General features: G+C 57.8%; 4 protein-coding genes across 5 annotated transcripts; 3 read left to right on the forward strand and 1 right to left on the reverse strand.

Annotated features, from left to right (window-relative positions):
* The first annotated feature begins 525 nt into the window (after nucleotides 1-525).
* IL11 (interleukin 11) lies at nucleotides 526-2,167 on the forward strand. The gene is made up of 4 exons (XM_019710922.3): nucleotides 526-655; nucleotides 828-914; nucleotides 1,040-1,201; nucleotides 1,997-2,167. Exons 2-4 carry the CDS (start codon nucleotides 885-887, stop codon nucleotides 2,165-2,167), a joined length of 363 nt encoding a protein of 120 aa, XP_019566481.3. The 5' UTR covers nucleotides 526-655; nucleotides 828-884.
* A 1,857-nt stretch (nucleotides 2,168-4,024) lies between these two features.
* Nucleotides 4,025-9,284, forward strand: GARIN5B (golgi associated RAB2 interactor family member 5B). Its single transcript, XM_088800401.1, has 9 exons — nucleotides 4,025-4,052; nucleotides 4,475-4,629; nucleotides 4,799-4,953; nucleotides 5,036-5,294; nucleotides 5,537-5,561; nucleotides 5,753-5,817; nucleotides 5,898-6,001; nucleotides 6,204-6,300; nucleotides 6,493-9,284. The coding sequence occupies exons 1-9, from the start codon at nucleotides 4,025-4,027 to the stop codon at nucleotides 8,329-8,331; spliced, it is 2,727 nt and encodes a 908-aa protein (XP_088656527.1). The 3' UTR covers nucleotides 8,332-9,284.
* Nucleotides 9,285-9,457: 173 nt separating this feature from the next.
* On the forward strand, nucleotides 9,458-10,746 carry COX6B2 (cytochrome c oxidase subunit 6B2). Its single transcript, XM_088799992.1, has 3 exons — nucleotides 9,458-9,855; nucleotides 10,361-10,461; nucleotides 10,561-10,746. Exons 1-3 carry the CDS (start codon nucleotides 9,750-9,752, stop codon nucleotides 10,612-10,614), a joined length of 261 nt encoding a protein of 86 aa, XP_088656118.1. The 5' UTR covers nucleotides 9,458-9,749; the 3' UTR covers nucleotides 10,615-10,746.
* A 4,190-nt stretch (nucleotides 10,747-14,936) lies between these two features.
* On the reverse strand, nucleotides 14,937-22,171 carry KMT5C (lysine methyltransferase 5C). Of its 2 annotated transcripts, none has more exons than XM_088799984.1 (9): nucleotides 22,071-22,171; nucleotides 20,259-20,512; nucleotides 19,955-20,120; nucleotides 19,502-19,611; nucleotides 18,673-18,836; nucleotides 18,495-18,514; nucleotides 16,507-16,643; nucleotides 16,237-16,418; nucleotides 14,937-16,097 (listed from the first exon to the last, which is right to left on the reverse strand). In XM_088799984.1, the coding sequence occupies exons 2-9, from the start codon at nucleotides 20,501-20,503 to the stop codon at nucleotides 15,592-15,594; spliced, it is 1,530 nt and encodes a 509-aa protein (XP_088656110.1). In that variant the 5' UTR covers nucleotides 20,504-20,512; nucleotides 22,071-22,171; the 3' UTR covers nucleotides 14,937-15,591. The 2 variants fall into 2 exon arrangements, with proteins under 2 accessions (XP_088656110.1, XP_019566520.1); XM_019710961.3 differs by having other exon boundaries at nucleotides 22,007-22,156.
* Nucleotides 22,172-24,378: the final 2,207 nt, after the last annotated feature.

Here is a 24,378-nt window from a genome sequence, read left to right on the forward strand (position 1 = left end):
CAGGTGTGCCGGGGCATCCCGCACTTTGGCGGGCCTCCTCGGCTCAACCTGGGAGGGGTCTCCTGGGGAGGGGCCAGGGCCTCGGGGTCTCCGGCCGGGGCTTCCTCCCTTGCTCTCAGCCCGGCCCGGGCTCCCGGGGCCCGGGGAGGGGGGCAGGTTCTGGCCTGTGCCTCCCCCTCATGCCCCGCCCCGGGGCCCAGATTCCGGCGTCCGGGGGCGGACGGGAGACGCCCGGCCCGTCTACCCGCCCGGGGCCGCGTCTGCTCCGACGGGCGGGGCAGCCAGAGCTGGAGAGGGGAGCCCGCCCCGGCCGGCGACCTGCCCTGGGCGCTCTGCCCTGGGACGCAAGACCCCCAGTCCTCCTCGCTGGTACCCACGGGTCCAGGCTCCGTCTACCCTCGGACTCACGAGTCCAGGCCTCCAGTGCCTCATCCCTCAGACCTACCAGTCCCGCCTGAGCCCTCCGCCTTCTCTGCCCCAAGGTGTTTGCTGCCTGGTCCTGGTCGCGCTGAGCCTGTGGCCAGATATAGCTGCTGCCCCAGGGCCACCTCCTGGCCCCCCAAGGGCCTCCGCAGACCCTCGGGCTGAGCTGGACAGCGCCGTCCTCCTGTCGCGCTCCCTCCTGGCTGACACTCGGCAGCTGGCCGCACAACTGGTAGGAGAAACTGGAGGGGATGGGCGGGAGCCAGGACCGGGAGTGACGGAGTGGGTATCTGGGCTACCTCCGTGGCAGAGAGGGGGAGGCAGGAATTTGAGGCTTGTGGTCGGGGGGCGTGTGGACCACCCAGAACTGAGCAGCATCTCCCTCATAAGCCTCTTTCCCGCAGAGAGACAAATTCCCAGCCGACGGGGACCACAACCTGGATTCCCTGCCCACCTTGGCCATGAGTGCAGGGGCACTGGGAGCCCTGCAGGTAAGAGCAGGGGAGACGGATGGGGGTGAAGGTGGAAGCTGGGCAGTGGTGGGGGCCTGGGGGGATTTGGGGCCAGAGTGGGTATGTTCCAGGTGCTCCTGAAGCCCCTCATGCCCTGTCCCCAGCTCCCAGGCGTGCTGACACGGCTGCGGGCAGACCTGTTTTCCTACCTGAGGCACGTGCAGTGGCTGCGCCGGGTGGGAGGCCCCTCCCTGAAGACCCTGGAGCCTGAGCTGGGAGGCCTGCAGGCCCGGCTGGACCGACTGCTACGCCGGCTGCAGCTCCTGGTATGATGCCCCTGCTCAAGACCCTCACCCTGTGTCCCTAAGATCGTGTTGCCCTGCGACCCTGAGGCCCCAGATGTGAAAATCCTGCCTGGAAACTCTTAACTCTCACCCCAAAACTCGGAGACCACATGGTCTTGTGACTCCGAGACACCTGTTCTGAAGCCCTAACACTCAATAGTCCAAACCATCACACACAATGTGGAGATCCTGGCCCCAAGACACCACATTCCACACCCCAAGCCCTGGAAACTCTGAACCTCCAGACCCTGAGATGCCCAGACCCTAAAATGCCAGATCCTGACCCAAACAAAGTCAGCCTAGAGTCCCTGGCTCCACAAGTCCCAGGTCTCAATAGCCTAGACCCTGAGGTCTGAAACTAGAAGACCCCAGGCTCTGAGCCCTTGAGACCCCAAGACTCTGAAACCCCTGGACCTGTTCCCAAAGACCCTGGACCTCAAATTCCAGCTCCCAGTTCTGAGACCCCACACTGGAGACCCTAACCCTTACCCAGGACCAGGACCCCAGCCCTGACTCTACAGACCTCGCCCTTAAGCCCCTGGACTTGGCCCTAGAACCCCAGCCTTGAGACCCCCACCTTTTGGCCCCAGCCTCCATTTTCTGAACACAACATCCTGAAGAACTCCCTCCCCAGACACCCCACCCCACAGGCCAGAGACACTCTGGAAATATGCAGCCTGGACCACCCAACCTGATTCAGTAGAGGCTCCAAGCACTCCTTCCTGGGCTCCCGCTGCACCCTTGGCCTGTTGCTAGCCCTCTGTCTTCTCCCAACAGATGTCCCGCCTGGCACTGCCCCAGGCACCCCCAGAACCGCCGGCGCCCCCCCTGGCCCCACCAGCCTCAGCCTGGGGAGGCATCCGGGCGGCCCATGCCATCCTTGGGGGGTTGCACCTGACGCTGGACTGGGCTGTTCGGGGCTTGTTGCTGCTGAAGACTCGGCTGTGACCCGCAACCCGGAGCCACCAGCGTCCTTCACTGCCAGACCTTATTTATTTATTTATTTCGGGACTGGGGGCATGGCAGCCAGAGGACGCCCTCCCCCCCATTATTTTCCCCTAGTTAGAGATGGTCCCTCCAGGAGACTTGGGCTGGGGCATCTGTGCCTTATTTATACTTATTTATTTCAGGGGGTGGGTGGGAGGTAGGTGGACTCAGGGCCCCCCAGGGGGAGAGAAATGGGGTCCCGGATCCTTGGATCTCTAAGAAGTCTGGCCACAGTGTCTCCCTGGCCCCCACTCCTCTGGGCCTGAGTATGTATTATTTATTAAACAATTACTTTTTGTGTTGGGGTGGGGAGGGAGAGGGAAAGGAGGCCTGGGTTTTTGTACAAACATGTAAGAAACCTTTGTGAGATGGAGAAGGGGGTATTAAATTTGTTATACACATCCACTTAAAGGAGATTTCTCTGAGGGCTAAGGGCTGGAGGCTGGATGCTGGGGCTGCTGGGACAGGGAATAGGAGGGACCCTGATTGGACATGGCCATGGAGAGGAGGAGATCGGCAGGTGCCGCAGGGACTGTGAGCCCTGAAGGGCAGGCTCTGAGCTTCACCTGGTACCCAGCCCTTCGTAGGCACTCAATAAATATTTAATGGAAGGTTCCAGAAGGTCACCCTGTGACCGACTGTACTCGTTCAAGACAAAACTGCAAGCTGAAGTTTGTTCATGATGGCAGTGTTCGCAACAGCAAATCGAAAACAACGTAGATGTCCAACAATGGGGGAGGTCAAATAAATTATAGTCCACCCATGTGATGGAACACTGGTGACCAGCCATCAAGAGGGATGCTACAGAGGCCTCTTCAGACACAGAAAGAGCAGGCTGCAAACCATGATGTGATCCCCACTTTGTGTTTCTCTTTCTCTCTATATACGGATTTTTTAAAAAGTCCTAGAAGAAAATACCCCAAAATGTTGACTATGGCCACCTCCAGATAGAAGGCAGGGCTTGGGATTCTGGATGACTTTTATAATTTGTGCTTGTATCTTCCAGAATTTCTACAATGACCATGTATTTTGCAAGACACATTTAAAAATAATAATAAACACTATTTTTAGAATTACAGAATCTAGTCCCCTTTCAAGAAATAAATCTTCAGGGGTGGCCGGATGGCTCAGTTGGTTAGAGCATGAGCTCTGAACAGCAGGGTTGCCAGTTCGGTTCCCACATGGGCCAGTGAGCTGTGCCCTCCACAACTCGATTGAAGACAACAAGCTGCCACTGAGCCCCTGAAGGGGTGGCCAGATGGCTCAGTTGGTTAGAGTGTGAGCTCTTAATAACAAGGTTGCCAGTTCAATTCCCATTCATGGGATGGTGGGCTGCGCCCCCTGAAACTAAAGATTGAAAACGGCAGCTGGACTTGGAGCTGCGCTGCGCCCTCCACAACTAGATTGAAGGACAACGACTTGGAGCTGATGGGCCCTGGAGAAGCACACTGGTCCCCAATATGCCCCAATAAAAATTTGAAGGAAGAAAGGAAGGAAGGAAGAAACCTTCAGAAGGGGACAAGAAGGACCACACATATATTGAGTGCCTGCTCTGGGCTGTGCCCTAAGTGTGGGGTTTTACTTACATGATTCCATGGATCCTTCAATATACCCCATTTTACTGGTAAAGGAAACTGAGGCTGGTGGGGTATCTGTTCTTCATAGGTCACAGAGCTAAGGAGAAAAAGTTGTGATTCTGCAAAGGTCTGTCTGGCTCATCACAAAGGTTGTGTGCCTTTCTTTATAACTCAATATACAGCAACTGTGGTCACAGACACAAACACATTTGACCTGGGGAAACTGAGGCTCCATGGGGGTATGGGTCGTACTCGAGGTCTAGAGAAGGGTCAGTGGCAAGTGGGAGCTGTATTCCCACCTCTCCTTATAAGAGTCAGAAACCCATTGGTTAACCATCCATTTGCAACATCCCAGACAGACCCTCAGGGACCTTCTGTTGTCACCAGTTTCAGTCTGGGCATGGGGGCTTCTGGTTTACCTCCCACCCACAACCCTCAAGAGTCCAGGCCACATCCCCATGGGAGAAGGAAGCCCATGGCTTCCAGGAGAGTTCCCAGGAAGCATACTGCCTGTGTCTGATGAGGTCACAAAGCCCCCCCACCAGAGGCTCCTCCCGCAGGCCAGGCAGGGCCAGGCCAAGCCCTGGGGGAACTCCACCCTCTGGTATCACTGAGCTCTGGGCCAGGGCCGGTAGGTTGGGGGATGCTGGGTCCCTGACTCCGTGCTCCAGGTGACCCCCCCTTTCTGCAGCTGCCATGAACCGGCTTTGGAACATCAGGCGCCTGGATCCACTGCCAGGTCCCCCAAAGTGGGTCCCCACTCTGGGCAAGCTGCAGAAGACGCTGCAGAAGGGCGAGTACCTGCCCCTCCGCCCGCTGCCCATGTTCGAGAGTAACTTTGTCCAGGTCCCCAGCTCCCTGCGTCCTGGGGGTGGAGAGGGACAGAGCGAGCGACACCCCCTGGGTTGGGGGATTTGGGGCACCTGGGGGCTCAGGGGGTGAGGGGCTCAGACTGGGGGTTCTGCGGGAGCATTACAGAAAGGAGTGGTCCCAGCCCCTCTCCCTGGCCCCCCAGGTGACCAATCAAGGGGCCCCCGTGTACGTGCACCACAAAACCAACCGTCTGACTATGGGTGTGGCCGCCTCCCTGCCAGGCCTGGTGCTGCCAGACCTCCTGCTGATCGCTCAGCCCCCTGAGGGCAGGGACGGTTCCAACCTTGTCCTCACCAGGTACCTCCACTCCCCGACCCCGTCCTGGTCCCCCCAGCCCCGTCTCCTGCTCTACCTCCTCCGTCTCCTGCCTGCCCCCCAGGATGATCCCGCTGGACCTGGTCCACCTGTATGTGCATAGCCTGTCTGCCTGGCGCCTGAAGCTGCGCCTGGTCACAGGCCGCTGCTACTACCTGGAGCTGGAGGCCCCTGCTGCCGAGGTTGCCTTCTTGTTTGACCGCTGGATCCGGCTCATCAACCTGCTCCAGGAGCCCGCCACCACCTGGGCCCCCAGGACCCTGCACCCCCCCCCCACAGACCTGGCCCTAGTGGCACCTCCTGCCTCCACCTGGCACCTCCAGGTGGGCCATGACCTCACAGACCCCAGGGGGCGTTTATGATTCTAGGTTCAAATGGGAGCCAGGACAAAAAGCCTGAAGACCAGGGTCCCCAGGAATGAGGCAGGGAAGGAGAAGTTGGGGGCCTGGACGCCCAGGTCTGAAGGAGGAGAGGCTGGGGGCTTGGAGTCTTAGGCTGGGTAGTAATGGAGATGTGGAAGCCAGGAAGGGGTTGTCTCTCCTGACTGAACCCTCCCTGTCCGCAGGACCAGTCCCATAGCAGACGTTCAGGTGAGCAGCTTTGGCGTCCACTGGGCTTGCTGCATCTCAGCTTCTCCACTAGGACAAGACTTGTCCAGTGGGCGTAGACACTCTCCCTCCTCGGTCATGTGTCTCAGCCCCCCAGGAGTCTCCTCTCAGCCTCTTCCTCAGTCCTCCCCAGCATTAGGGACCCTGGCTCAGGTCTTTCCCTCTCTTCCCAGACATGACTGTTGATCCCACCTTTCCTTACAAGATGCTTCCATCTCAGAAACAGAGGAAGGCAAAGGTGAGTAGATCCCGGGAGGCTGGTGGGTGAAGGGCTGAGGGGCTGTGCCTTCTGATAGCTCTCCCTTGTCCCCCTGCCAGACCCTCAAGCACAGATTTAAGTCCCAGGCCGTGGGCGACTCCCTGCCTCTCATCTGGTCACAGCTGGAGCATGCTGACACTGGAAAGAAACCCACAGAAAAAAAGTAGGTTTGGAGTTTTGTTGTTGGTGGGGGCAGGAGAAGGATGGGGACATTGCCAAAGTCTTACCATACTGTGCCTACAGGTCCCACCCCGACCGCTGCCTTCACAGCTGTCAGACCAAAATCCAAGTTCCTGGTGAGTACACCCCTCCCTCTGCCTCCATGAACAGACTTCAAAACTCTAGCCCTTCCCCTGAGGGTTCAGACTGCTTTTTTCCCTCCCAGAGAAGCCCAGCATCACCATCCGGACCATCTTTAGCATCATTTCCAACACCATCAACCAAATACCATCCTCTTCCAAGGCAGCTATATACTAGGGGCTAGGAACCCAGATTTGAGGGAGGAGGGGCTGGGGGCCTGGACTCCCAGGTCTGAGGGAGGAGGGGCTGGGGCCTGGACTCCTGGGTCTGAGGGAGGAGGCATGGGGGCCTCATCTACATCTGAGAAGCTTCCCTGACCGTGATCATCTTTCTCTCACCTCCCTCCACCTGTAGGATTACCCGTGTGAATCTGACAGAGCAGTGGTCCTAGGTGGCTTAATTGAGACCCCTTCACAATGTATCTCAGAGGACAGCCGTATTTCCTTGCTGGGCTCCTTCAATCACTTCGATACGTACCTGTCACAACAGGACATGGAAGACCGGATAGATCCCAAATCTAGCACCTTGTCCTCCAGCTCCCTCAACCAGGCCACCTGCTCTTCCAACTTCAAGCTGCCTGCCTCCTACTCTTCCATCCCCAGGCACAACAAAAAGGACAGACCCCTGGGCTCTGTGCAGAGGCTGCAGCCTCCACCCTCCCAGAAGACCCCCTCCATTCCTGCCACCTCTTGGAAGGCTCCATTCATCCTTGACCAGGCCCAGAAGGTCTCTGCTGTAAGTGCTCCATCCCTGAAGGACCCAGCTGGACCCACTGCTCCCCAGAATACCTCAATTGTAGCTTCTGTTCCTCAGAAAGCCCCTGCCATACCTGGCCCATCTCGGAAGGACCTACCTGTATCAGCTATTTCCCACAAGGCCTCAGCTATACCTGCCCCATCTCAGAAGGCCGCTGCTATACCTGGGCCATCCCAGAAGACCCCACGTGTACTGGCTATTCCCCAGAAGTCCCCAACAATACCTGCCCCTTCTCAGAAGGCCCCACCTGCACTTGCTCTTCCCCCAAAGGCCATGTCCACCCCTACCCCAAACCAGAAATTTCTGTTCCTACCTACCCCATACCAGAAGGCTCCAACCTCATCCACCCAATACCAGATGACATTGGACCCTGCCAATTTTGGCGTGTTGTCCATGGGAAGTCATGGTGGGGATGTGCTTGAGAAAAGTCAACTTGAAGGGAAGCCAGAGTCGGTGGGCCTAATGGGCACCCAGGAGAAAAAGGTCAGGGAGATGAGGGCCCAGAAAATGTCCCTGGAGTTTCCTTTCACCACCACCAAGGAGGTGAAGGAGGTTGCAATCAGCAAAGCCCGGGAGATCACCCTGGATGGCTTAAAGGGCAAGAGTAAGTTGGAGAACAACGTACAAAGGATGAAGGAGGAGAACTCTGGGGACAGGCCTGGCTTCAAGTCCAAAGAGGTGGGGCAGCAGAAGAAATGGGTCGAGACCCAGGAGCTGGCCATGGTGGGAGCTTCGCAGGAGCACAGCAGGCCCTTCTCCGTGGAGGGGCTCACCTTCGCCAAGTTGATGATCATGGCCAACTCCAAGCAGCCGCCCTTGAGACCAGAACTCGTCAGTGTGCCCTCCTGGTTCTTGACCCCTCTGGGGTCTGCCACATCAAGGATGGGCACGGAACCCCTCAGACCCAGCCAGGTGTTGGAGGGGTCACCGGTGGTGGTCAGGGAGCAGCCCTGGTTGGGCCCCTGGGCAAAGGGGAGCACGAGTCTGTGGGTGGAAGAGACCTCACATCCATGGGCAGAGGTAGAGGTGGAGGAGCTGCCCTCAGACCAGAGGGGACCTTCCAAAGTGCCCCCCCACTACCAGTGTGTCCCCAGCAGCCCAAAGATGGACAGAGCCTCTCAGGCCCCTATCCCTTTACCTGCAACAAGGTGGGAGAATGTAATCCAGTCGCCCATCTTGCTGACTCCCATCTCAAAGATGGAGGACAGGGTATCCCAAAAGCCCAAGAGAGAATCTCAAGAGACCGTGGGGATGCTGGGCCAGTGTCCCCTGGCCATCACGGGGTCATCCTTGGAGATTCTCAAGCCCAAGCTCTTGGAAATTGAGAGTATGAGCGACATGGCCAACAAGGTAGAGAAGACAAAGAAGGAACTGGGTGCCTTCATGCCTTCGCGCAGGTACTTAGGGAGACAGGACCTTTGGAGTTATCAGCAATGAGGTGATGTGGTGGAGATGAAGACCTGGATGGGGCAGGCTTAAGTGAGCAAGAAAACAGAATCACTGTGCCGCAACCCTTGAAAACATGATGCTGAGTGAAAGGAGCCAGACACAAATGGTTGCATAGTGTATGATTCCATTTGTATGAAATGTCCAAAACAGGCAAATCCACAGACACAGAAAGGAAGTTAGTGGTTGCAAAGGGCTGGGAGGGATGGGGGAATGGGCAGTGACTGCTGAAAGAGTATGGGGTGTCCTTTTAGGGTGATGAAAATGTTCTGGAACGCGATAGAGGTGGTGGTTGCACAGCATTGTGAATGTAATTAGTGCTGCTGAATTGTATATTTTAAAATGGTTACAATGGTAAATTTTGTGATGTGTATTTTCCAACTACATGTATAACCTAAAGAGGGGAATCAGAGACCATTTCAGTCCATGTGGTTTGCCGGAAGGGGAAGAGGGACATGGGTAGGCAGCTGGTGTAGGACATGGGCACAAGAGGGGCTTCTAAGAGGAAGAGATATTCATGCACTTGGATGCTGGGGTGAAGGATCCAGAATCAGGCTTGATACTAGGGAGGCAAGAGGTTGAGACATCTTGGAGGGAAGTGGGGTGGGACTGGAGGAGGCGGGCGGGAACCAGGATTTCAGCTCAGGTTTGTGGGACCCTTCAGCAGGACTTAGTTCAACACATGTTTACTGAGCGTGCACTGCTCTTTTTCCAGCATACATGGTTCTCAGCACCTTCAGTAGCAAGATGCGAGGGACTCAACCTCAGTCGCCAAAGTTTCCAGAGGAGCCCAGCGTGACCAGGTAACCCCTGAGACCCTCAGACCCGCCTTAGACCTGACACAGGGTTCAGGAGCCCAGATCCCACTCGTGCTCTTTGCTCTTCCCTGCAGGCGCCAGGTGCTGTGCTCCTCTACTGTGAGAAGTAGGGTGCTGAACAGGCCGGGTGGGGGGAGCTCTCTCTCCCGCAGAGACCAGAGTTACCTATGCATTTATATATTGGGGGGCGGGGGGCGGGCCCGGGGAGAGCCCACGGGGTGGCCCTGCTTCGCAGAAATTAAAAGGCTGAGTCTGGGACTCGGCAAAAATCTAGCAAGCCTCGGTGCCTGTGTGTGCGCTGGGACCCCGGGAGAGGGGCTCGGGGTGGAGGCGGGACGGAGAAGGCGGAGTCCCAGCCAATCCAACCGGGGGGTCGTGTTTTACCTGGCCTGGGACCCTAGAGGCTCAGAAGCGAGGGGCACCCCCGACGGAGCCACAAGCACAGGCGACCCGGTGACGCGCTGACATTAGGTTTGGTGAGGACAGCACGGGAGGGATCAGGTGCTGGGTTTCGGGGCGAGGATCGGAGCGAGGGGAGTCCCCTGGGCCCCACGGAGCCAGTCCTCTCCACAGGAGGTGCGGTCTCGGTAGATGTTAGACTATGAGAAGCCCCCCAGTGGGCGGTGGCGAACGCCGCCCTTCGACCCACGCTTCCCCAACCAGAATCAGACCCGCAACTGCTACAAGAACTTACTGGGTGAGCCCTCGTCGGCAGGTTACGGGGAGCGAGATGAGATGGGGGAGGCAGCGCCTAGTCCTAGGGCCGCGCCTCAACTCCTGAAGACTTGGAGTAGAGACGGCTGGGGTGGAAGACCCAGTGGAACAGGATGGAAAGGAGGCGGGGCCTTGTCTGGGGGGCGGGGCGAGCGATGTATAGGCGGGGCCTAGTCGGAGTGGGCGGGACTGAGGCGGTAGGGGTGAGGTAGAGAGAGAGGGGGCCTGGCCAGGAATGGAGTGGGATCTAATCATTGGAGGAGTGAGGTCTGGTCGTTAGTGGGCGGGGCCTGTTCTGGAGGGGCATGATAAGTCTTGGAGGGAGGGGGTGAGGGAGAGCGCGAGGGCCCGGCCTGGAGTGAGGGGATAAGGATAGACTAGGAGGGTTGGGGACCGACATGGGGGTGGGACACCGCCTGGAGTGGGAAGCTGGGTGGGGGGCGGGGCCGCGCTGCGGCGGTCGCCCACCGCCCCGCCTCCTCCCGCAGACTACCGCCGCTGCATGAAGAAAATGAACCGCCGCAGGAAGAGCTCGCAGCCCTGCGAGTACTACTTCCGCGTGTTCCACTCGCTGTGCCCCATAAGCTGGGTGAGCGGGCGAGGGGGCGACAGCCCTCCGAACTGGGCGTGGGGTGGGGGCCCAGCTGAGGTGAGCCGGCGCTCCTGCCTGCCTCCCACCCCTCCTCAGGTGCAGCGCTGGACCGAGCAGATCAAGAACGGGAACTTCGCGGGCAAAATCTGACTACCTGAGCTCTGCTCCTCCGTAAGATCGGCCCCAGTGGCCCCGGTGGCCCCCATCCACTCCTCTCCCAGAGACCCGGCCCCCCTCACACCCAGTCTCTAAGCCACAAATAAATTTATGTTGTTGCCGTTCTTTCTTTTTTTTTTTTTGTAATAATTTATGTTGTTTGGCTAATACACTTCCCATTTTCTTCTCTTTTTTAAAAAATATTTTATTGGGGAATATTGAGGAACAGTGTTTCTCCAGAGCCCATCAGCTCCAAGTCATTGTCTTCAATCTAGTTGTGGAGGGCGCAGCTCACTGGCCGATGTGGGAATCCAACCCACAACACTGTTGTTCAGAGCTCCTGCTGAGACATCTGGCTGCCCCACTGCTGTTTCTTAATGTCTGACCAATGTAGCGTGGGGGCATAGGGAGGTCCTCCCGATGTCTGTGCCCTGGACCCAACGCTACTGTTCTGACGATGAGGGACGGGAGAGGACGGTGCGCCATCGAGGCTGGGATGGAGGACTGACAGATCTCTAGGGTAAGAGCAAACCAACCCCTCCCGCCCCCTTCCCACCCTTCAGCAGGTAGCAGCTGCCGGTCCAAGGTCCTCTTTGGCTCTCCAGATGACAGCATTTGCTCATCAATATTGCTCCAAGGTGCTCCTGCCTCTCAATCCCCACACCTACCTACCTGTCACTAAATCCTCCATCTCCTCCCTCAGGATCCTCTTCCAGTCTTACCTGGACCTCCCCCACTCCTCCTGGGTTTCCTGCCCCTGCTGTACCCCAAGTCCTGAGGAGGGTCATTTTGGGACCGCCCAGCGCTGACCCCCATCCTTCCCTCCCTTGCTTCAGACCCTTTCCCAGATGTCTGTCACTCCCCTGCCCCCATATGACCAGTTCCCTCGCAGTGCATCCTGCCCCATCAAGGGGAGCCCTCCCAACAGGGTCCTCTGCACTACTTGCCTCTGTCCTTTCAGCACCCCATCCACAGCCAGGAGCGGCCTTCTCTGTTTTCTAATGAAACAGGACAGCCCCCTCTCCAGACACATGCTACTTCATTCCCATCCCCCACCCCCGCAGACCCCTTCCTGATAGAGCTTGAGGGTGCTCAGAGTTCTGTCTGGATTATTCTTTGCTCCTGCCCCATCAGGCACTGGGCCTACCCTCGACAAGGCTCCAAGGTGACAATGTTGAGATTTGTTCTGATTCGCCCCTAGAAATGTCACCTCTCCAGCTACCTCCATCCCACCCCCCAGGCTGAGGAGTAACCCTTGACAGAGGGCAGAGCCTGGGATCCTAACCTGGTTCTGCCCCAGATGGCCAGCTGTGACACCTGGGCAAGGGAGGGTTGAATTTCACTGTTTCTGCCTGAAGCTTTCAGCCTCCTGGGGCAGCCTGGACCCCCAGACTCTGCCTGAAGCTGTCTCACGAGTCCCGTTCCACTCTGGGGGTCAAAGGTGGCTGTTACTAATCATAACAATTTGCTGCGTGACGTTCAACAAGCCTCTTGACCTGTGTGCAACTCAGTTTCCCTAGCTGTAAATGAGATGATGCGGAATCCCGGGATAAGGAGGGACAATGGGAGGGGCTGATTGAGCTCTGGAGGGCTGGCTCCATCCCGCTCCCCCACTCCTCTTGGTGCCCTCGTCAGCCCACCCAAGGCAGACCCCAGCCGTGCCACCTTCCTGATGGCTCCAGCCCAGGCCTTGGCCCGAAGGCTCCCTGTATCGGAGTACAACCTGAGGCAGGGGGACCAGCGAAGGGGCACGGTGTACACTGGCCAGACAGGAGGAGGCCCTCCCCATAGTCTGGCCTGCACAGAGGCGGTGCTGCTGCAGGAAGGAAGCAGCGGTGCCACACGGGCAGGGCAGCTCTGAGTCACAGAATGGGGCTGACAACTGTCTGAACACTCGGTGAGGTCACCCAGGTAGTGTCCAAGCACAGCTCCTGACACCTGTGCAGCCACCACCAGACTCTTGACCTCACCAGAACACCAGCGCCTGGAGTGCATTTTCGCCCCATTGGCCTGCAGTCCCTCCCAGTCTTCCTCCTTCCTTCCCTCTTGGGCCCTCGATCCTCCCCACCATCATCCCTCTATGACTTTTGGGACATTCTTACACTCCTAGTCTCCCTGCAACCACCACTGCCCTATGGATGCCTGAGCCTGGGCCCAACTGATTTAGCCTCCCAGCCTCCCAGTGCGAACTACTGGCCCTAAACTCTGGCTCCTAGGCCAGCTTTGCCTGTCATGTCTTGAAACCCCAATGCCAGCCTCACTGTTCCCCAGCAGTCTCCAGGTCAGATGAAACTCAGCCCACTCAGCTGGCTTCCCACCACCCCGCAACCTGCATCCTTGCCCTCCCAGCCACCTCCTCCCCTCTCCCCTTTCTCATCCCCTCCTCCAGAGTGGCGAGGTGTTGGGACGGCTGCCACAAGCCAGGGGGCGCAGGGGCTGGCAGGCAGCTGTGGAGGCCATGGAGGGAGAAAGGGTGAGCAGGGCCTTCTCCACTCCTTCCCCCTCCCCCAACCCCACTCACCCCACCTCACTCCATCCCTTATCCTCCTCCCTGCTCTCTGCCATCCCACCCTCAGAAACAGCTCCTTCCTCCCAGACTGCTGACAGATGTTTCCAGGTGCATCCTGGTCAGAATCAAAAAACTCCTTGGCTGCCCTTAGCCCTTTGCTCCAAGATCCTTCAAGGCACCCTCTCCCTTTCCTTTCCTCCAACCCAATCACCCCATGGCAGTCACTGCTTTCCCTCGGTCTCCAGTGGGCACAGTTCTGGCCTCTTTCCCATCCTGAGGATCCCAAAACCTGGATGAGCTCTGGGAGTGGGTTCGAATCGCAGCCCTGCAGCTTACCAGCCACGCGGCCCCAGACAAGAGTCCTGACGCTCCCACCCCATGATCTGTCCATCTAAAATAAGGTGATAACAATCCCTAAGCTTCACAGGGCTGGGGGAGGCTGGTGCTGTGAGTTACCAGTTAGAACGTGTCCAGCCCCACAGGGTGTGTGGGGTCTCTGTCTACATAAACAATTTGAGGCACTCAGCATCAGCATGGCCCAATTCTGGTGCCTGATATTGCAGGACAGTGGGAGTGGCAGCCCCAGGATGACCAACCCCCTCAACAGGGTCCAGGAGCTCAGTGTAAAAGGGTCAGAGAGCACCCCCAAGGGGAGAAATGGGGTCCAGGCTTAGGGCATCCTACCTGGACAGCACAGGGCTCCCAGTCACTGTAATCATTTCCTTTCTCCTTCGTCTCCCAGGCACCTTCCCTAAATTCCTTGCTCTGGCCCCGACATGTACCATGCGGTTCTCATTGGCCTTGACCTTCTGAACCTCAGACACACCCCTTGCCCTGGGTTTGGGTGACCCCACTTGCTGACCTGGAGGCCCCCTCTCTTATTTTTAACATGAGGGAGAAAATGAATAGGGTTCAATAGGATTTGCATGGAAGGTATATTTTTCTCGTTCCCAATGAAACAGGCTGTATGTAAATGAAGCGAATTCTAAGTAAAAAGGCTACCTACTCTGAGCCACCTGGGTCTCCCTGCCTGTTCACTGTCCCCCCTCAGGGCCCCCAGGTCCCTCACGTACATGGCCTGGCCTCCTCAACCTTCAGGATAAACTTTTCCAAGGCTGGCCAACATGGAGGAGATGGACGGGGGTCTGCGGCCTGCCCTCCCAGAGGCCTCAAATGAAAAAGAAAAAAAAAGTCCGCAAAATGCTCCACGGAGAGGCTGCTACAGCCTTTACTAAATGCTAGCTGTAGTATTTCCTTCTGTAAAATGCGGGTTGAGGTGAGAATTAAGAGACAAGAGCATGGGGGTGAACGGTTAGCTCAGTTGGTTAGAACATGGTGCTAATAACACCAAGGTTGCTGGTTCGATCCCTACATGGGCCACTGTGAGCTGCGCTCTCAAAAAAAAAAGACAAGAGCAAAATCAAGATATTGAACTGGATCTAAAGACAATTGAGACAATTCCTCTGGTCTGAGCCAGGCCTACCAAGATGACACAGGTGAGGTGTGGGAGGGGCGCCTGACTCTGGAAAGGGTGACCAAGCCCACATGACCTCAGGCAAGTGGCTCTCTGTTTGCAGGACCTGTTATCTCCTCTGGAAAATGGGGAAAATCCCCTCCCACTGGAGGGTGGTCAGAAAGCATTCTTCTCAGCATGATTGAAGGGTCATCACCCCTCCCCCTCTTAAAGCTCTCAGGCCCAAAGCCTGGGCTTCCTTCTCCAGGTCTGGCCACCCCCAGCATGGCTGAGGGTCAACCTCCTGACAGACATCCCCTCAAAACATCAATCAAAATGAAAATCTCCTGAGGCTGCTGCTTATAACAAGGTTTTAATAAAATAAAAAGTTCAAGTGCTTCCAATCCCCCAACATACCCCGTTCTGGTGTGGGGGATGGGAGGGAGCCCCCACACCCCAGTAGCACCAGGGACAGCACCACAAGAAAGATGAGGTTGCACCCGGACTCCCTGAGACCCAGGGGGATGCTGAGGACACGTGGGCACCCCGCACCTTGCCCTCCACCTCAAACAGTCCCAGAGCTGAGAGCAAACTTACTCCCCTCCATGGGGCAGTCTCCAGAAAGTGCCACCCCAAGTCAGTTCCCTTTCCTCCTGAGGCCTGGGCTTTTGGGGAGATGCCAGGGGTGGCCCCCACCCCTTATGGCTTTGCTCCCTGGGCAGAAGGTAGGGAGGGAAGGAACAGCTCCTTCAGTCCTGAGCTGGGGGGAGAGGGGAGGGCAGCAATGGCCAGGGCTCCCTGACAGGGCGGGGGTGGCTCAGGGGTCAGCAGTCACAAGAGTCAGGGGTCCAATCCCTGGGGGTGTCCAAAGCAACCTGACCCCAGGACAGAGATGTGCTGGGGTCAAGGGTCACCTCCCTCCCAGAGGTCCAAGAGCTCCTTCTGGAGGGTCCATAAGTCCCCGAGAACTCAGGCTGGGGGTACTGGTAGGGCTGTCCTGTCCAGCCCATCATGGCCCATCACTGTTGACATCTAGGTCGATGGAGCCATGGCTGACCACCAGCCGCAGGCGCTTGGGTGGGGAGAAGGGTGCAAAGGCGAGGGCCTGTTTGGAGATGGGGATGGGGCCTGGGGTCCCGGTGGGGACTGGGGTGGCAGTGGCAATGGCAGGTGGGGTTGGGGCCACACGGCTCAGGTCCACACGTACCACGTAAGGCAGCCCATAGCGCCGGGCCCAGTGCCAGTCCTGCTGGGGGGCCCAGCAGGCACGAGGGGCTGGGCCCAGGGCCACCAGGGCCTCTGCCTGCAGGCGGCAGTGTGGGCCACAGCCTCCCCACCTGTGCAGGGAGACGCGGGCAACACGGAGAACAGGGTGCATGGGAGCCCGCCGGGGCTGGGGTCGACGGCGCCTCCGGGCGCGTACTCGGAGCTGGGGCTGCAGCAGCCACGGGAGCCAGAGTGGCGAGGTGTTGGGACGGCTGCCACAAGCCAGGGGGTGCAGGGGCTGGCAGGCAGCTGTGGAGGCCATGGAGGGAGAAAGGGTGAGCAGGGCCTCTGGAAAGAGGAATAGCTCCTGCTGGGGCCACCCCCCAAGAAAGGAGGACAGAGAAAGAGTCAGGATGGAGACAGGATGGGGTCCCGGACTTGTGCTCACCACAGAACAGTTCCCTGCGCAGAGATGATGGGTGGGCACAGGCCCACGGTCCCAGCAGGGTTTGTCGGCTGCCACCTAAGCCCTGCAGCATCCTCCGCTTGGTCTCCCGGAGCTGGTACTTGTCCAGGGGCCGTGGTGGCATGTGCTCCCTGGGCCGCAGGCGAAAAGCTCCTTCCCCTTTCCTGGGTGGAATGGGCCCTGAGGTTGCACTTTTGGGTCCAGGGGATTCCCCTCCTGCCCCTGCTCCCCGCCTTCCCCCTCCATGCTCACCTCTCGCAGGTGTAGCATTCACAGTGCTCATTCTTTTCACCAAAGAAGCCTTCGCCATAGAAGCAGGTCACCTCATCCCCAGGCTCGATGTCCCGGAGCACCTTCACACAGGCTGAGTTCCCATCTGCGGGCACAAACTGGGGGCTGGGCTGCTCAGTGTCTAGGCCAGCTGGCAACCTCTGGCCTAAGGGTCCTCCCCTAGGAGAAGCAATGACTGAGCCCCTGCAGAAGTGCCACTGTGAGGTGGCCTACCTTGCCCAGGGCCTGCTCTCCTGTCACCCCCTGACCACCCACCAACGTGGCTTCCACCCCCTCTGCAGGACGGTGCTCCAACACCACCCTAGCACACTGCACAGTGACTACACCCTTGCTCTGGCTTCTGTGGCCAAGTCCCACCCCCTTGCAGACCCCTAACCGGCTCCTTCACTCCCTGCCAGTCTACATCTTGGCAGCTGCCCCCCTTCAAGGAAGCCTGTACCCACTGCATAGCCTCAGTCTGGAATTGATGCCCCACAGCCCCTAATAACCTGCTTGTTTCTGCCTCTGCAGTCCTGCAGTTTCCTGTCTGGAAACGGTATGATTCCTGTCTGTGGGTCCATCTGTCCATCCATCCATCCACTGTCCACTCTAGACTGACACAAGCCTGGGAGTGGCTTTAGCCACCTTCCTGACCCCAGGCCAACGCCAGTGCCTCCCAGGTGCACAGTATCTTGCGTCCTTGTGTTCTTGGTCCCCGAGGCCCTACCTGGAGCCAGCCACTCATCCCCTTGCTCAGTGACACACCAGATTATACCCCAGTCTCTTTGCGGCTGTCCTACCTCCAGTCTCTCCCTTCCTACCAAGCCTCCAGTGCACCAGGCAGGGCATCTAAAAACCAAGCTCCCTCATACACCAGTGGACAGTCACATGGGCAGACCTGGGCTTGTGTAAGGCACAGGAGACCGGAGTCACCACACCTATGATGTCTTCTGACCCTCCAGTGTGATGTATCCTGTCTGGGGTACCCTAACATGACTGTTTTCCTTCAACACCTAGGAAAATCTTACTCTACCTTCAAAGCTTGGTTCCTGTGTCCCAGGTGGCTGTCATCTGCCTTGGCACAGAGCCTCTCATGGAGCTTGGCCTTGTTTTCTGTCTTACCCAGTGTCTGCTCACAGAGGCAGACCAAGGCCGCACCTCACCCTCCCGAAAGCCAGGTTAAGGGGCATGGAGATCACAGGAACACCGACAGACATGAGTGTGCCCCATGCACCTGAGTTCACAACCAGTCCAGGAGGCAAATTCTCACCGTCTCCGCTCTGAAAAACCAGGATCGGGCACTGGCGGAGTCAGAACTCAAACCCTGCTCTAACTCCAGAGCCCAGGACCCGCCATGCCTTGGGGCTCCCGCAGATACAGGACAAAGCCCACACTCTGGCCTTCCCGGTTGTCTCCCCTCCATTCCCCACCCTCCCAGGCTCCACCACAGAACCAGCAGCCATTACTGCCACCTGGCTCCCAGCCTGGCCCCCTCTGTCCCCTCTGCCAGGAGCCCTGCCTCCCAGAGGTCTCTGTCGTCCTCCTCCAGGGCTCTCTCTGGCCTCACCCAAGGGGGCATGAATCTGCAGGTTCCTGCCACTCACTCCCCTGCTCCTGCTATCACAGCTTCACAGCTTCGGCCTGTGGGCATCTCCCTGAAAGACCCAGGTTTCCAGGGTCACTTTCTGTCTCCCCATCACCACACGCCCCTCTCTAACTGGCTCAGCCTCCAGCTCAGTTCAGAAAGCACACTGCCAGCAAGTGGCAACCGGGGTTCCAGTGTGACTCTAGCCAAAGCTCCTTCCTCCCTCCCCTGTCTGACAGCCCCCAAGCACAAACACCTGAAAGGGTAGGAAACTGCTCTGTCCGGTAGGGAGACAGCGGACAGTTTCCAGCTATTTACTGAACATGAAGCCCTCCCCCACCCTCATTTCCATGTGCCCACTCCTCTGGGGGTCTCCGGGTCTCACCTTGCAGTTGGGTTTGCAGTCTGGAGCCAGTCGGGGGGCGGGGGCAGGGAAGAGAAGACACTTGGGTGAACCCAGCAAGAGGGCAGGTATGCCACCCCTCCTCCCCCTACCAGGCCCTGCCCCTGCCGACTCACACCCCTCTCCCCACTACCCCTCCCGGCCCCAAGGGCACCCATACCGTGGTTGATGAAGGCCGCTGGGCCCAGCCACAGTTGAGCGCTGCGCTTGCGGGTGGAGTACATAATGCTGAAATCATTCTCGCCGGCCCTCAGCAGCTCCTCGTCCGCCTCTCGCAGCTCTGCGATGCAGCCCACCAGCAGCTCCAGCTTCTCGTTCTTCTTCCTGTCAGGGCCAGGCTGGAGCCTGTGAGCAGCACCTCCACAACCACCGCTGACCTCCCCAGCCACCGCCACTGCCGGCCTCCATCGTGGTCTGCCTCCCAAATCTCTCAAACCTACCCCCAGTGCCTCTCCATTTGCCCAGCTGGGCTTCCCTGCTTTAGCCCACAGCAAGAACAGCACCTTCTGCCTGCCGACAGCCATCCCACAGCCCCGTCCTTCCGCCTGGACTCAATTCCCCGACAGCCCCCCTTCACCAGACACTCCAGCTCATCCTTCAGGGTCCAGTTTAGGCCTGGCTCCCCTAAACACTCAAAATTCCCTGGCCAACTCCTGAAGCTCGGAGCAACTACGGTCAGTATCTGTGTGTCCACTCAGCCTGCCTTCCTGCTACACTGAGTGCGGGCAGGGCTTAGGTCAGGGGAAAGAAAGGACGGCACAATCCTGGGCTGAGGGTCAGGCCTTTGGGGGCAGCCCCAGGAATCCTGGGGCCGCATGGGAGGGTGTCTCATCACTCAGCAGAGTAAGAGCAAGGAGGGTCTTCGGCACTAGGCCATGGCCTCCTCAGTGGGAACACAGATATTCCCCCCCATCCTTCAGAAGGGAGAGGTTTCCTCTCCCAGCAGACCCAGGGAGGGGTGCCTCCCGGCAGGAGTTCTGCCCTCTTACCAAGCTCGGGTAGACACAATCTTGGCTCCATTCGTCTCCATGGAATAACGGGTACAGGGCAGGATGGTAAAGCCGCTTTCAGGCAGGAAGGCACGGAGGTAGCGATAGATCTGGGGGAGGTGAGGGGGTGGGCGGGGTGAGGTGGTAGGGCAGGGTCGTCATCAGCCCTCTCTCTGCTGGGCTCTAGTCCTGCTCTGCCACTGACTTGCTGTGTGGTCTCGGGAACTCACTTCCCCTCTCAGGGCCTCAGTTTCCTCATCTGTCAAATGAAGAGGTCGGACTCCATCTCAGAGGGCCCCCCAACTCTCCTCTCCTAGGATTCTCTGAGCCCCCGCCTCAGGTGGTCCCAGTAGCTACCAAGTCAGGGAGTCCTGGGGACTGTGCTGAGGGGCACAGCTCCTGGGGCTCCCAAGAACACGTGGGCTGGGTTGGGGGAGAGAAGGGTGCCCTCACGTGGGTCTTGAGGGCAGCCTCCTGCCGTGGGCCCCGGCTCTGGAAGTAGTGGGCCATCCAGCCTCCCAGCGTCAGGGCCCGGTATGCAGCCTCCAGGTCCCGCTGCCTCAGGAAAGCCTCCAGTGCAGAGCGCAGGTGGTGCTGTCGCCGCAGGGGGGGCACAGGGCTGGGGGAGAGGGCACGCCTGGGTCCCAGGGCCTTGGCCTATTCCCTCCTGGCCTTCCCGGGCCCCACCCCGACCCGCACCGGGGCTTCGGGGAAAGTGAAGGGGTCCCGAGCCCCAGTCCTCCCCAGGCCGCCTCACCTGACATTCATCTTATGGGTGCGGAAGCCCAGGTAGGGGTCCAGGACGAGGCTGGTGGCGAGGTCGTCGTTCTCACACAATTCCCTGGCTGTCACTCTGTCGGGCCCCATGGTGCCCCATGGACCATGCTGCCTCCAACCGAGAATGGGGAGCACAAAGCAGCGGCTGGGGCAGTGCCCTGGGCATGTGCTTGCTCCACGCCACTTATAAGCTGTGCAGGACTTTGTCAATACCTTCCGTCTCATCTATAAATCCTGGAGAAAAGCAACACTGACTTCACAGGGCTCAGTGCAGGTGAAATGCAACAAGTGTCTCTGACAGTGGGGAAGCCCCCAAACGTGTGCAAGTCCCCCTCATTAATATCTCCTTCTCCTCATGTTCCAGAGTGTGGACACAAAGCCCCCACCACACACACACACACACACACACATGCGCGACAGCCTAGAAGAGGCTGATTAAGTGGCCGTCTGGGTGACCCTAAGGGCTTAGCCCTGCGGGAGTTGGGAGTCAAGGGGCCCAACTCTACCTATGGCTCTCACTAAAAAGAGTCAGGGCATCCACCCCCACTCCCCCAGGTCAGATTGTTCCTCCGCCCACCCGCAGCCTTCACCTCCCCTCCCCAGCAACCCTGGGAGTCGTCAGGAGGCCCTGGGTGAAGCCCCAGGCAGCCTGGAGGGGAGTGAAAGGAGGGAGTGTGAAGCAGGGATCTTAGCACCTGCTCCCTCTCCAAGGATTCTGGGGGAGGGGGGACTCAGAGGACAAAGCGGGGCGGGGAGTGGGGAGAAAAGGAGCGGTGGGAGAAGCAGAACGGATCCACAAAAAGGGGAGAAAGAAGGGGATTCGCAAAACAAAGCCCCTAACCCTGACCACAGAGAGCCTGCTGGGCACATACACCACGGGGCTTCATGGAGAGTTAATGGGGGACGGCAAGGAAGGGGGAGCTAAGAGTTCGTGAGCTAGAGCGGCTTGAAAAGAGGGTATGGAAAGACAGGAGGACTGGGGATAAAGAGGGGGCGCTGCGGGACGGCGCTGGGACAGGGCAGAAGCTGCAGAGGGGCAAGTGAGTAAAGACAAAATAGAGGCCGCACGGAGGGTAGCTGGGGCAGGGAGAAGGGGGGTGGGTGGACAGAGGGCTGTGGGAATGCTTGGGGATCCAGAGAGGAGCCCAGAAAAGCCGAACAGGAGACGGGTTGCAGGGAAAGAAAGCAGAAGAGTCTGGGGATCCAGGGAGGGTCCTGAGAAGGTAGAGCCGAGCCTAGGGGCCCAGAACCGGGCTTGGAAAAGCAGGAGAGGGAGGGGAAGTCCTGGGTCTACAGGGAGGAGCGTAGGAAAGCCGAGAGAACCTGGGGTCCACGGAGGGCCCTGGATAGGCAGCGAGGGTCCAGGAGGAAATTGGGGGAAGCAGACAAAGGCCAGGGTAGGCAGTGAGAGTGCAGAGGAAGGGCCTGGAGTCCAGCGAGGGGAGTGAGTCCGAGGGCGCGCTGAGGGTCCAGGCTAAGGCCTGGAGCATGAGAGTGGTCCTGGGGAAGGCCCGGGGGTGCCGGAGGGCCTGGTAAAGAAGCACAGGGACGGCTCCGGGCCGAGAGCCGCAGGAGGCTCGCCGAGGGGCAGGGAGACGTGGGTGCCTGCACACGAGGAGGGGCGGGAGGGGCGGGGGGCAGTCAGGGCTGGGGGAGACCGGGAGCCAAAGCGGCGCGGGACCAGGGCCGAGAGGGGGTTCAGAGGTCGGGCCCCGCGCCGCCCCTCACCCGCTTCTCCTCCTCCTCCTTCTCCTCAGGCGCCCGCGACGGAGTCGCCACTACCTCCCACTACCTCTTCCAGCTCTCGTCAGACACGGTCGCCGCGCCTCTTGTCTGCCCAACCGGGCCCGCCCCACCACGGCCATTGCGGCATCCCATTGGCCAACGCTGCCGCCACTTCTCAGTTGCTGTGGAGTTGCTCTCCTCCTATTGGTCGAGTCCTACTCTGCCCCTCCCCTCCCGCCCCCCGTCAGTGCCCCAACAAAACCCCGCCACGCCCGCGGTGCCCTCCTGCGCGGCCAACTGCTGCCATTAGCTCCTGCTGCTGTCCTTCCGTCGCTGCCATGGAGATGTATCCCCACCTACAACCCGAAGTGGGCGCCCTCATTGGCCAAAGCGCCGTAACTCGGGTTTGGGTAAGGTTATTCAGGTCCAAGTGAAAAGAGGGCGGGCTCTGCCAGCTCCAGAATCCGTAAGTGATTGGCTGGCCTCAGAACGGCTCATCCTTCCATTGGTTAAGGTCTCCTCCCGTCACTACAGTGTCGCGACCTCCCTATTCTTTTTCTCCGGTGAAACCTTCAGCCACTGGAGGGAGAAAGCTGGAGAGAGCGGGAGGGGTGAATGCGCGCACCTCCATTCCGCTGGGAGAGGCCTGCGGTTGCCAAGGCGACAAAACTTTATTGACAACATTTCCCGGGTACAAAGGACTCTCATCCTTCTCTCCCCCAAATACCCCATTTAATTTTGGGAGTATCCACAATAACACTCTGTGGGTGAAGGGATCCAAAAGAGAAGTGGGGTCTTTGGAGAAAGCTCTGACTCATAGGACCCTCCCATGGGACACCCACCTCTCAATTGGCATCATACCCCCCCATCCAATCCCAGAGGCAGAGATAATTAGCAATTCGTCATAATTATGCCCAGAATAATAAGCTCCGTACTTGGGGGCGGCAGGATGGCTCAGTTGGTTTGAGCGCCAGCTCTCAACAAGGTTGGCGGTTCTATTCCTAGTTCTATTCCTGCAAGGGATGGTGGGCTGAGTCCCCTGCAACTAAAGATTGAAAACAGTGACTGGACTTGGAGCTGAGCTACGCTCTCTACAACCAGATTGAAGGACAATGTCTTGGAGCTGATGGGCGCTGGAGAAACACACTGTTCCCCAATATTCCCCAATAAAATTAAAAAAAAATTCGTACTTGGGTCTTTGTTTGGTTTACTGTTATATATTTTCATATCCTGCACATAGTAGGTAGTTTCTCTGTGATGTTGCTCTGTGATGATGGGAAAGTGACTTGTCTGTCCTCTTCTGAGCCTCAGTCTCGCATCTATAAAACAAGGACCACACTGCTCCCTCTCTGAGGAATCCTTCTTAACACCCTCCCAGTTGTGCTCCGTCAGTGCTTCCAGTCTCTCATCCTCTGTTCATACTGTTCTTTCCCCAACTGAGACTACCTCTAGTTCTGAGACACCCCCAAATAAGGATGGCCACAGCTCCAGAGGACAGAAGCAGCCTCAGCCAGAGAAAGGGAGCCGGCAAGCAAAAAGGACTCTATACAAAGCTTAGCTGTCCAGAAAAGTCCTATCAGTATGTATGAATCTTAAAAGATTACACCTTTGACTCACTTGTGTACACCCAGAGAAACTCTCACAAATGTAAACAAAAAGATCAGCACAATAATGCTCGCTACAGCAGTGGGTGTAACTGCGGAAAAACTGGAAACGGCTTACATGTCCACATGAAGAATGGATCAATGGATCATGGCATATTCATACAAGGGACACCATAGAGCAGAGAAAGAAGTTGACGGGTACTCCATACAACAAGCTAGACAACCCACAGCATATGCTGCTAGTTGCAGAAGTCTGCATAGTCGATGCAGAAGGTTTTAAAACACAGAAAACAAGGGTTGTGTGTAGGTACATGTAAATGTGCACAAATGTGCAAGGGTGTGATAATGGTGGGGGAGGAGAGTCTAGTGGTGACTCCTGGGGGTCAGGTGGAACGCATGCATTCAGGAAAGCAACTCAAGACACTGTTATTTGTCTTTTCGTTTGTTTGTTATGCCTGGAGGTGGAAACCATGAGTTCACTATATTCACTAACTTTTCTTTTTGTACGTGTGAGAAATATTTCGTCATTCAAATAAATGTTTGACCTACCAATTCCATTTCCAGGCTTTTACTCTAAGGAAATAACTGGACAAGTGTTAAAATATTTATATATAAAGATGTGTGTCTCAGCATTGTTTAAAAAACAGAAAACTAGGAAAAACCTGAATGTCCAACAATTGGTTGGATCAATTACAGCATATCTACCAGGTGCAATAACAATAACAGCTCTTCGAACATGCCTGTCACTTTGCAAATAGCCTTGTGAGGGAG

Source organism: Rhinolophus sinicus, chromosome 8 (assembly GCF_057876585.1).
Source record: "Rhinolophus sinicus isolate RSI-liver-muscle chromosome 8, RSI-T2T, whole genome shotgun sequence".
NCBI classification, from domain to species: Eukaryota; Metazoa; Chordata; class Mammalia; order Chiroptera; family Rhinolophidae; genus Rhinolophus; species Rhinolophus sinicus.

What these genes read in the sequence shown, in the direction of transcription:
- IL11 (XM_019710922.3), top strand. Translation starts at nt 885, where the DNA reads ATGAGTGCAGGGGCACTGGGAGCCCTGCAG. An exon ending in GGGCACTGGGAGCCCTGCAG is followed by an intron (nt 915 to 1,039) that starts GTAAGAGCAGGG and finishes CCCTGTCCCCAG; the next exon opens with CTCCCAGGCGTGCTGACACG. An exon ending in TACGCCGGCTGCAGCTCCTG is followed by an intron (nt 1,202 to 1,996) that starts GTATGATGCCCC and finishes TTCTCCCAACAG; the next exon opens with ATGTCCCGCCTGGCACTGCC.
- GARIN5B (XM_088800401.1), top strand. Translation starts at nt 4,025, where the DNA reads ATGGGTCGTACTCGAGGTCTAGAGAAGG. An exon ending in TCGAGAGTAACTTTGTCCAG is followed by an intron (nt 4,630 to 4,798) that starts GTCCCCAGCTCC and finishes CTGGCCCCCCAG; the next exon opens with GTGACCAATCAAGGGGCCCC. An exon ending in CCTCCACCTGGCACCTCCAG is followed by an intron (nt 5,295 to 5,536) that starts GTGGGCCATGAC and finishes CCCTGTCCGCAG; the next exon opens with GACCAGTCCCATAGCAGACG.
- COX6B2 (XM_088799992.1), top strand. Translation starts at nt 9,750, where the DNA reads ATGTTAGACTATGAGAAGCCCCCCAGTGGGCGGTGGCGAACGCCGCCC. An exon ending in CTGCTACAAGAACTTACTGG is followed by an intron (nt 9,856 to 10,360) that starts GTGAGCCCTCGT and finishes CTCCTCCCGCAG; the next exon opens with ACTACCGCCGCTGCATGAAG. An exon ending in CGCTGTGCCCCATAAGCTGG is followed by an intron (nt 10,462 to 10,560) that starts GTGAGCGGGCGA and finishes ACCCCTCCTCAG; the next exon opens with GTGCAGCGCTGGACCGAGCA.
- KMT5C (XM_088799984.1), bottom strand. Translation starts at nt 20,503, where the DNA reads ATGAGACGGAAGGTATTGACAAAGTCCTGCACAGCTTATAAGTGGCGT. An exon ending in ACTGCAAACCCAACTGCAAG is followed by an intron (nt 16,644 to 18,494) that starts GTGAGACCCGGA and finishes CCCAGCCCCCAG; the next exon opens with TTTGTGCCCGCAGATGGGAA. An exon ending in GCGCAGGGAACTGTTCTGTG is followed by an intron (nt 16,098 to 16,236) that starts GTGAGCACAAGT and finishes TGGCCTCCACAG; the next exon opens with CTGCCTGCCAGCCCCTGCAC.